The sequence below is a fragment of the Orycteropus afer genome, unplaced genomic scaffold (genome assembly GCF_000298275.1).
Source record: "Orycteropus afer afer isolate SDZICR_OR568_19922 unplaced genomic scaffold, OryAfe1.0 scaffold00156, whole genome shotgun sequence".
In the NCBI taxonomy this organism is placed as follows: Eukaryota; Metazoa; Chordata; class Mammalia; order Tubulidentata; family Orycteropodidae; genus Orycteropus; species Orycteropus afer.
In genome coordinates this window covers 2,474,230-2,485,961 of record NW_006921743.1, presented here as the reverse complement: position 1 = coordinate 2,485,961, position 11,732 = coordinate 2,474,230, and the positions used below count along the sequence as shown (strand labels likewise).

Sequence of the window (11,732 nt, the reverse complement as noted above, 5' to 3'; positions counted from 1 at the left end):
TGTTCTTACCCTTCTCTTATAGGCCATGGAGAGATTGAAGTTTCATAGCCTCTAAACCAAAACTAAACCCACTGCCATCAAGTCGAATACGACTTTTAGTGACCCCCCACACATACACACACATTGGGTTTCTGAGGTGGTAAAACTTTATGGAAGTTGGTTTCTCCATCTTCCTTCTGCAGAGCAGCTGGTGGGTTTGAACCACCAACCTTCTGGTTAGCAGTCAAATGCCTTAGGCACTACAACACCAGAGCTCCTAAAGGGAACAAAGAAGCTATTTAAAGAGAGGAAGTAGAGAAGACGGGCAGGGAGGTCTGGAAAAGGAGAATGGTCAGTGAAACTATAGTTTCCTACGTGTTCACTGCTCTTGTCCCTATAGTGACTCATTCAAAGACAATAACTCAGTCTATTAACCTTCATCATTCAGATTAAGGTATCACTAGAGATGGACCCAAGGCATACACTGGGAAAAAGAAAAAGGGCTTTCTGTGTGGCATAGCAATGTCATGATGTGCAAATACGGCATAAGCACAAGTATAGAAGTTTCTGGACAAGATTTTGCTTCTGATCCAGGAATTAGCCTTCTTGTTTCCCCTTCTTTCCTACCTGAAATACAGCCTGGGACCTGGTGGCACAGTAGCCATCTAGGGACCATGAGGTGGGGAGCAGAAGGAGATAGGCCTCTGTGCTCAGGACAGCTGACTGGGAAGGTTGGAGGAGGCTGCTGGTCTCATTAAGATGCTAAACCAGGTCTGGGTGCCTACTGCCTGGACTTCTGTTAACTGCTGTAGGGTCTTCTATCATTTACAGAGAACACCATCTTAAGCCAGAATACACACACACACACACACACACATACTTGTTGTTATGTGCCATTGAGTCGGACCCGACTCATAGCAACCCCTCCTTGGGTTTCCAAGGCAGTATCACTATGGAAGTAGATTGTCCAACCTTCCTTCCAAAGAGTGGCTGGTGGGTTTGAACCGCCAACCTTCTGGTTAGCAGTCAAGTGCCTTAGGCACTATGCCATCAGAGCTCCTCACTCTCCATAGCATGAGAATTAGATATTGTAAAGATATTAACTAATTATTTGAGTGTATATACCCCGTGGTTTGCCACATATTACCTTTGTACCAGTTAAAAATCAGTCATATCATCAGGTGTGTGTGTAAGTGTGATTCTGATTCCAGGATCTCTGCCCCCAGGGATTGTGTGGAGGAGAGGCTGAGGACCAGGGCTCTGGGAGCTGCCTTCTGCTTCTGCGGCTGGGTCTTCCTGCTGTCAGGCATTAAGTTTCCTGGGCATTGCCTTCATTCTGCTGTGATAGGCAGCATCTGGGTTGCTTCTCCATTGCATAGAGTGGCTTATTGTCTCTGAGGTTCTGCAGCCCAGAATTGAAGCTCTCCAAAGTGGTCTCAGTGAGGACCTGATGTCCTTCAGAGGCTTCACATAATTAGGAAATGACATGTCTCTAAAGGAACCTAATACATGACACTGAATTTTTATTCTTTTCTATATGTCTATTCATTTTTTTTCTTAAAACAAAAACATGATTTGCTCCTAAGAAAACTAAAGCAGTGCGAAGTTTGAATAGTTTGAAAAATACTTCTATTTTATGGACACCAAATCATTTAAATTGATTTAGAGTCCAGTCTGATCGTTTGCAATAAATAGTTCCATAAGACACAAAACCTTTTCAAATTCATTGCCAAAACCCACTGCCACAAAATGGACTTTCAATCATAGCAACCCTACAGGGCAAAGTAGAACTGCTTCATAGGGTTTCCAAGGCTGTACATCTTTATGGGAGCAGACTGCCTCATCTTTCTCCTGTGGAATGGCTGGTGGGTTTGAACCACCAACCTTTTGGTTAACAGCTGAATGCTTTAACAACTGTACCATCTGAGCTCCTTTGTCAAATTACTGAGGAATTTTATACTTTATGTACATCTGTTCCAAAAGTCAATTATCAATTAATACATTTTGGTCTATTTTACCAGTTGTTAGGCATTGTATAAATTGTATGGTTAAAGTGATAAAGATACAATCAGTTTGAGTTAATAACATTAAAGATCAAATAATGCAATTATGCCATAAATTAAAAAGACAAAGGTTTTTTAGCATTAATAGATTTATTAACAGAAACTTCAATAACGTACAGTGTTTTCTTACATGACAAATCAGAAATTAAAACAACTAGTAATGGTTTTTCAGGTTCTACTAATCGGTGGTGGGTGACAGAGGCATCTGTGAATGTGTCATCAAGGAAACGTGAACTTTGGCAGAGACATACACAGTTCCTCACCTCAACATACGCTCACAAGCTCTTTTACAGTACAACCTTGGACACAACACTTTTCACTTAACGATTCACTTAATGTTTTCCTCCTTCTGGAATGTTCATTTGAACCTAAGTGGTTTAATTCTGAAGGCCTGTGGTCTTCTGCTTCACTGTCTTTCTTCTGGGTTATTTTCTGAAGTTCTTCATTTGCCGCCCCCTCCTCTTGAAAATTAGGAATGAATTTTGACATCTTATTTAAGGTTTCTGTATCTTTGTTGGTATATGATGCCATATCTGTGGAGTTAAAAAAAAAAAAAATGGAAGAGGGAACATTCATAACAAGGAGTGTTGGAAAAATTATAGAACACTCAGTATAGCTATACATGGAAACAGAATCAGCCAGTGTCCTAATACCCATGCATTTTAACTTTCTTATGGTTTGGTAGCTCAAAGCACTACAGCATTCCCAACATTTTGCTTGATGCCATCCTGCCCCCTTTGGTCTCTTCCTTGACCCCCTTAAAGCTTTCATGATGGCACTTTTCACTCTTCCTGACACTGTTCCCTCATCCCTGTGAAGTCATCCTGGTCATAGAAGTTCTCAGTGTGACCACAGGTGGATTTTTCTTACTTGAGTAATTTTCTTCCATTGCGAAGTGTCTTAGGCATTATTATAGTAATGCTTTCCAAGTGTGTTAATTATTTGAGGCTATCAAATGCTCTATACAGGCAGATGCTGCTCAGGATAAAGTTAAAAGGGCAGAATTCTCAGCTGCTCTGATCGAACGGACAGGAGGTACAAGCCTTAGAAATACGAGATCTCAAACATCTATCTAATCATTTGTAACCATTTTTCTTTCCCATAGTGTTGCCTTCAAGTCAATAATACTTTACATTAAAGAGAGAGAAGGTTAAAAGAAACTAACCAAAATCACTGGGTTAACAGAGCAATTGGTGTCTGTGCGCTGTCTACTGATTAAAGTGCTATGTGTGGTATGTGCCCACTGTTGTGCATCACCCACTGCACAAGCTCTGTGTGCCTGGAGGAGGAAGACTATGCTCGAACAGCACCCAAGGATGAGCAGAAGTGAGTGCTGGGAAGCAGTTGTAAACAGCTCCCATCTTCCCCTTTCTTCACCCCCAGAACGTTCATCAACTGATATCATGTCTCTGGCACAGCCAGATAGAAATAGAAACAAAGACAAAACATTCTTCCTGCCCACAAACAAAAAACTTTCAGTCACATAAACCTTCTCCTAATCTTTCCTCTCTCAATTATACAATTTTGAGAGTTTTAGCACAAAAGAACTAGAAACACAGATGAAATTGAAATTCTAGTGTAAACCTGAATCCATTCTGGCTGATTTACTTAACAGATGGCAAATCTGTCCTTTTCAGCTTATCATAAAGCATTCCCAGTCAAATAGAAGAAACAAGACCAGAAGGTATCAATGTAATTGATTCTAAATTCTTCTTAACTAGCTTACTATATTGAAAATAGTTCCAGATTTGAGCTGTACTCAATTCCGAGATCTCACTTTTAAAGAAAATCCATTGCAGCTTTCTAAAGCTTGAGGGCACCAAATGGGTCTAGTAGCGAAGTGTCTGCAGGGTGAGCTTCCCTGGACTCTGGTCCTTTGGGTTTCTCTTGTAGGCACCCTGGCCCCTTTATTCCCCTTCCATCCCCTCTCCATCTGAACTTCCTGACAAGTTTACAGAGTGAGACGCAAGGCTCTCCCGTTTGGTTTGGGTTTAAAAAGAAACAAAGAAAGGTCTGGATAGCAGAGGTAGCACTGAAATTTCTTTACAAATAAGGAGAGAAGTTAAAGTCTAAGGAGGTCTCAGAGAGCTGTTCACATGCCCTTTTGTGTGCACACATGCTTGGGAACCAGCAGACCACCTGTGTCCTCCCATTACAAGTCAGTGCTTGGTGCCTTTTGCCACTGCCCTGGAGTCCAGCAGCCCCCAGTGTGGCAGTGACAGCTTTGCTCTTGAGTGCCTGGGGTGACTGCTGCTTCCAGTGAACTTGGGTGGCGTGAACTGCTCTGCGCTTCCCTCTATCCCCACCCAGCCACTTGGTGGCCAGGTGGTGAAGCTCACCTAGCTGCTGTCAAGTGAGGCTTTCCTGCCCTCTGTTGAGATTCTTGGGGAGCTCTGGTGGCATAGTGCCTAAGACATTTGACTACTAACCAGAAGGCTGGTGGTTCGAACCCACCAACTCAGATACTGCCTCAGAAACCAAAGGAACTGACTCCATGGCAGTGAGTTTGTTTTTTTTATTTTAGTGATATTCTCAAGAGCTCCTTTAATGAAAGTAGGTTTCAGAGTCAAAGGCCAAACTTGGGGGCAGTTGCAGCAGAGGTTGTTCAGGCCCTGAGTGCAGACAGCCATTGAAACCAGGGGCTGGGGGAGGGAGCTCTCACCTGTGGGCAGGACGGCCACCAATGCTGGCTTGCTCCTACTGGAAACAGGTCCCCACTTGTTCCAGGCACATAGTTTGTTCCAGTAGTGTACTAATTCATAGCTGCATAGCTTCACGATTTCTGTTGAATTGGAGCAGAGAGCTGTGGGGAGCTGGTGCAGCAGCAGGCAGACTCCTAGCAGGTGGAACACGAGCAGCCTCGGCATCCTGGACCTGCTTTTCAGCCTTTCTCCCGGAAAGTCTATCCTTGGATGCAGGCTGCTTTCCTGGCCCAGCTCTACCAGGCTTTTATAGCCCTTTGGCTGACCCTCAGACTTGAGTTAAAGATCTCCAGCTCCACCCTCTCCTCACTGCCTTTAGGGAATCCCCACCCCCAGCTCCTGTTTACCCTCCCATCCTTCTTCCTATTGGCCCACCCTTCTTCAGCATTTGATCCAGTCTCTCTTACTCTCAAACCATTCTGTATGCTCACTTACTGTTAGTCATTATTTGAAGACTTACTGGTGGTGTAGTGCCTAAGGCACTTGGCTGCTAACCAGAACACTGGCGGTTCAAACCCACCAGCCACTCCTCAGAAGGAAGGTTGAGCAGTCTACTTCCGTAGTGATACTGCCTTGGAAACCCAAGAAGGGGTCGCTATGAGTTGAGTCCAACTGACGACAACAACAACCTTTTTTTTTATTTTATACTTTATTTTGGGTTTTTGTTGTTGTTGTTCTGAATACACAGAGCAGAACATGCACCAATTCAACAATTTCTACTTGTACAATTCAATTACATTGATTACATCCTTCAAGTTTTGCAACCATTCTCACCTGCCCCTTTGAAGTCTTGTCTTTATTAGATCAAGGCTTGACCAACACACTAAATTTAAAAAATTAAAAGTAAGCATATCTTCACAACCCACGTACTCCCAAGTGATCACCAGCTGATCAAATAAGGTTAGAGTTGGATTAATTAGTACAGTGTCTGGTATACTGATCCATAAATATATAAAGGATACATGGAAATATATTGAAAAGCAAGGGAAAAGTAATGATTTTTATTTGGAATCTTGGTAAAAACACGAACATTTCCAACAATATCATTTTAGGCTGTGTAAAATATTTTCAGTTTGCTGCACACGTTTCCATTCTTTCTGGCTGGGGTTGGGAATCTTATTCTTAGCTGGAACTTGAAGGGCCACGACTTAAATTTGCCCTCCAGAGATCCTGACAAGGGGCAAGAAACCACAGGAGCCCCTAGGGTTGCTGTCAAGTCTTTCAGGAGCACTGGATTAGAAGGTCTTCTCATAGAGATGGGAAATCAGACTCTATCACTCTTACCAACTTTACTTTGACTATTCTGGGAGACTGGTTACATAAATACTTTAACTTCAGATTGTATTCTTTACCTCTAGACTCGAGAACACACACAAGATATAAAATAAAATAAATGTAATTCTTGAAACCTAGAAGAAGTTTGTTGATAACACATGTTATGGCTTTAACACAGCCATCTAGGGACCATAAGGTGGGGAGCGGGAGGAAGGCCACTGTGCTCAGGACAGCTGACTAGAAAGGTGGGAGGCTGGCCTCATTCAGATGCTAAACCAGGGCTCAGTGCTGACTATCTGGGCTTCTCTTAAGCCACTGCTATATGGTATTCAAAGGAGCCCTGGTGGTGCAGTGCCTAAGTCATTTGACTGCTAAACAGAAGGTTGATGTCAAACCCACCAGCCACTCCATGGAAGGAAGATAGGGCAATCTACTTCTGAGATTTACCACCTTGGAAAACCAATGGGGGTCACTGTAAGGTGGAATCTGTCGATGGCAGTGTGTTTGGTTTTGGATGGTGTTCTATTATAGAGAACAACATATACCTCTTTAGATAGAGTGAGAGAGAACTTTTTTATAGGATAAATAAACAAAGCTTATAATCATCAGTTTCTCATGAGAGTTTTAGGCAGACTCTTTGTTAGAGATATGCCACGCCATCTTGCGTGGCTCTTCCAGGTTCTTCTTCATTCCCTGCTGCCCCACCCAAGGTCATAAGTCAGTTAAAGGAAGTCGAAACTGAGCTTCCTGCAAGGTGCGAATTTTAAAAGGCAACATAGCCTCTGATAGGTTAAGACCTCTTCCCCTTGCTCTGATGTACAACCTCCTAACCCCAGATCTATATAAGACCACCCTCTTCCTCTCTCTTTTTCCTCCTCTTCCTCTTCTTCCTCTCTTCTCTTCTTCTATTCTTCCTCTTTCTTTCTTCTTCTCTTCTTCCTCTTCTCCTCTTCTTCCTCTTCTTCCTCCTCTTCTTCTTCTTTCCTTCCTCAGTGCAGGCACCCTTTTGCCTCCTTAATAAAATCTCCTGTTGGGTACCCTGGTGTGTGGCGTGGTCGTTGAGTGCTGACGGAGCTCTAACACTCTTGGTAGCATGAAAATTAGATATTATAAAGATATTAACTATTTGAGTGTGTATACTAGAAGGTTTACCACAAATTACAAGTGTACCAGTTAAAAATCAGTCATATCAAAAAGGCAGTAAGTGTGGATTCTGATTCCAGGAGCTCTGTCCCCAGGGATGGTGTGGAAGAAGGGCTAAGTAGCAGAGGTATGAGGAGCCTCCTTCTGCACCTGGAACTGCCTCTTCTTCCTTTTGGGCAGTAAGTTTCCTGGGAATTGCCCTCATTTGCTTAGCTTGGACCTCCATTTCAGAAAATACTCTTCTGCTTTGTCCCAAGCAGCTGAAGGCCTATTAAGTTCTGCTGCCTTGGGTTGAATTCCCTGCTCAGGGGTTTCTATCTGCACTGCCTTCTAGCCTCCTCTGCCTCTAGGTGGGTCTTCGCAAATTCTAAAAGAAACTGACTTTTTCTATAAGATTGAGTTCTCTGCTCTTTACATTTCACTCCCTTGATGTTTCTGCTTGGTGTGTATCTTTTAGTAAATTCTCAATTTTGCCAATTGCTCAACAGCAGACACCCTTCACTCCATCCTGAGGACATCAGGCTGCAGTGGATTGATTTTTGTGTCTATATTTCTTTCATCCTTTTGTTGGGATTTGGAGGAGATGAATGCTACCTGAGCCAGAACCCAGTGCTGGTGTCTGTGTAGTGTACTGTTTCTCAAGGAGGCTTTGGAGCCTCTCCAGGTGTTTGTGCTAGCTTCACAGTAAGTTTTCATGCTGCTTCCTTATCAAAGGAGGGTAATAAGGGTCTTCAGAAATTGCCAATGTCTGCAAACCTTTGGAAATCCCTTGGTGAAGAAATTAGGAGAGATAAAGAACTTCATTATTATTTTCCTCACTTCCAGTTTCTATTTAAATAACTCAGTTATTTGCAGAGTGCATGTGCTGAGGAGAGGCCCAGAAAGAGGTTCCCATTCAATGGAAATTTCATGTGAACAGAGACTTTACTAATTTATTCACTGAAGATGCATGCTTCTCATGTGAATGCACTCAAAAACCAAAAAAAAAAAAGAAGAAGAAGAAGAAAAAAAACAACCAAACTCACTGCCGTCGAGTCAAATCCAACTCATAGCAACCCCTCCTTGGATTTCCAAGGCAGTATCACTATGGAAGTAGATTGCCCAGGTATACACTCAGTAAAGGATTAATTAGATGCCATCTAGTTGACTCTGGTCATGAAGAACTCATGTGTTACAGAGTAGAACTGTGCTCCATAGGATTTACAATATTTGTGACTTTTCCAGACATAGATTTTCAGGCCTTTCTTCTGAGGTACTGTTAGATAGGTTTGAACCACCAATCTTTCAGTTAGAAGCCAAGCACTTAACCATTTGTACCACCCAGAGGCTCCCCAGAAAAAATGATTATGGCCTCCTAAAACACTACTTTTGTTGATCAATAATAAGGTCAATGTAGTGTAAGGCCTACAACTGAGCACAAAGATATTCAGTTATGAAGTTAGACTATGGATAATCATATTGTAATCCTTCCTAGTTTGCTTTCAACATTAACCATTTATTTCTCAAGAGACACCAAATGTGCAATAAGATGGTGGAATGGGAAGACAAGCTACACAGACCCTCTTCAACAAAGAAAAGGGAAACCAGTTGACAGAAATACAGAAGATAATCCTGGAGCCTTGAGCTTTGAAAGGAAGTATAGAGAAGTGGATTAGGCCCAACTAGTGGGAAAACCTGAATGAAAATAGGACCTAAGAATAGGCTCCATTTGCCAAGGATGGCAGGGACATATGGGAGGCTGACAATGGAAAAGGAGGCAGGTGGTGAATGTATAAATGCTGCCAATTAGCTAATAGAGGAGTATAGTACCTTGCTTATGTAGATAATATCCAAAGAAAACAAAAATCATGAGCAAATCATTCCAACATACAATCACCAATTAAATATAAACACAAAAATGTCACAATGTTTCAGAGACAACAGAGCATCACAGTCCACACAAAAAAAGCAAGATAAAGCAGGAGAAACAAGGGACCAATATACAGAACCAGAACACATCCCTGAGGAAGAAGCAGCATTGGAACTCCCTGATAAGGAATTCAAAATAATTATATATAGGTACTGTTTTGGTTACCTAGTGCTACTCTGACAGGAATATACCACAAATGGGATTCCTTGAACAGAGAGGAATTTATTCTCTTATGGTCTGGGAGGCTAGAAATCTTAGTTCAAAATGCCAGGCTCTAGGGGTTGGGTGAAAGTCCCTCAACCGTGGGCTTCAGCTCTGCCTCTTGCTCCTGGCCCACTGAAGCTAGAGGCATCTCTTCACTCAGGGAGCTACTGGCTGCTGAGGCCAACAAGCCCAAGGTTGACAAAAAAATGTCACAGTCTTGATGTTACCAAACCACAAAGCAGGCCATTAATTCAGGTCCATTTAAGTCCCAAGGTCAGCAGAGCATGGCAGGCTGCTGAACAATGACACAGCCACATGCAGTGTTCAAGCATGCCATAAGCTAGAGACCATTCCCAAAGCTCCTTCTTACATATGAGAAGGAGACCACATACCCAAAGCAGCTACTCAGCTGCTCCAATACATTCCACCATGGAGTTTATTACCAATCTTACTGTAGGGAATAACTACATCCAGCTGCCCAGCCACTCACCAGGCCTAGCGAAGTTGACACACAAACTTAACTACCACAGGTATCTTCAACAGATTGAGAGACAAATCAAGGAACACTAACAAAATTGGAGAAAACCCTAGAACAATTTCAAAGACAAAACAAGAACAAAATGATAAAATAAATGAACAATTAGAAATGATACAAAATCTACTGATAGAAATTCAGAAGGTTAATACTAAATTTTCAAAAATAGATAACACATTGAAAGGGCAAAGGAGTAGAATTGAATCAATGGAAGACAGAATTTGTGAGATTGAAGACAAATACCTCAATACTTCTTTGGAAAGGGATCAATTAGAAAAAAGATCAAAACACAATGAAGAAAGCCTAAGGATTATGCAGGATACCTTCAAAAGGAATAACCTACATGTAAGTGGAATTCCAGAACAGGCAGAGACAAATAAAACCACAGAGAAAATTGTCAAAGATGTGTTGAAAGAGATTCTCCCTGGTATGATGAAAGATGAGAATATATCCATTCAAGAAGTCCAACAAACCCCAAACTGCATAGACCCCAAAAGAAAATCACCAAGACACATCATCATCAAACTCACCAAAACCAAAGACAAAGAAAGAATCCTGAAAGCAGCATGGGAAAATCCAAAAGTTTCCTATGAGGAGCAACCAATAAGACTAAGCTCAGATTTCTCAGCAGAAACCATGCAGGTGAGAAGACAATGGGATTGTATACATAAAACCCTGAAAGAGAACAATTTCCAACCAAGAATTATATACCCAACAAAATTGTCCCTCAAATATGATTGTGAAATTTGGACATTTCCAGATAAGCAGAAATTAAGGGAATTTGTTAAAACCAGACCAACCTTACAAGAGATCCTCAAGGGAGTCCTTTGGACAGAGAACCTACAACAGCAAACAACAACTGACCATTAGCACACATGATAACATAACCCAGAAACCAACCTGGTTATGGAAGTATACAAAGTAAATAAGCCTACAAGATTGTAAACAGGGAACCAGAGACATCAATTGACAAATGAGAACAACTACAAACCAAAAAAGAGGGAAAAAAATGTGTAGTTATAGAACTTCTAAATGGTAGGGAAGTGAAGACAACTGCAAGATAGAACAGACTGTTCTAAACTTGGGAAGAAAATTATAAATCACAGGGTAACATCAAAGAAAAATGATAAACCTTCACATCAAAATAAAAAAGAAGACCAAAACAAATATTTAGCAAATACTAAAACAATAGCAATGAAGGAAGTGATGATATGTTTCATAAACAAAACAAGCTGAGCACAGAAAATTATATGGAACAAAGAAATCAGCAATACCACGAAAAAGCACATAACAAAACAACAGCAACAAACTCATACTTGTCAATAATTACACTGCCAAAAGAATAAAAAGAGAACCTACAGACTGGGAAAAAATATTCAGCAACAACATATCTGACAAGAGACTTATCTCTAAAATTTATAGAAAACTCCAACACTTCAAGGACAAAAAGATTAAAAATCCAATTAAAAAATGGGCAGAAGACATGAATAGACACTTCACCAGAGAGGATATTCAGGTGCCCAGCAAATACATGAAGAAATGCTCACGATCATTAGCCATCAGAGAGATGCAGATCAAAACAACAATGAGATACCATCTCACCCCAGCACTAATGGCAAAGTTCAACAAGACAGAAAATAACAAATACTGGTGAGAATTTGGAGACAGTGGAACTCCCAAATAATTCAAGAAGCTGGACTATATGAAGAACGTGGCATCAAGATTGGAGGGAGAATCATTAACAACCTGTATCGCATACAGTGATGACACAACTTTGCTTGCTGAAAGTGAGGAGGACTTGAAGTACTTATTGATGAGGATTGAAGAATACAGTCTGCAGTATGGATTACACCTCAATATAAAGAAAATGAAAATCTTCACAACTGGACCTATAAGCAGTGTCACGATAAATGGAGAAAAGA

The 11,732-nt window shown here is 41.4% G+C and overlaps 1 protein-coding gene across 1 annotated transcript; it reads right to left on the bottom strand.

The window, feature by feature from the left end:
- Positions 1 to 2,306: 2,306 nt before the first annotated feature.
- On the bottom strand, positions 2,307 to 4,909 carry LOC103201615 (prorelaxin H2-like). Its single transcript, XM_007946341.1, has 2 exons — positions 4,705 to 4,909; positions 2,307 to 2,575 (listed from the first exon to the last, which is right to left on the bottom strand). The coding sequence occupies exons 1-2, from the start codon at positions 4,907 to 4,909 to the stop codon at positions 2,307 to 2,309; spliced, it is 474 nt and encodes a 157-aa protein (XP_007944532.1).
- Positions 4,910 to 11,732: the final 6,823 nt, after the last annotated feature.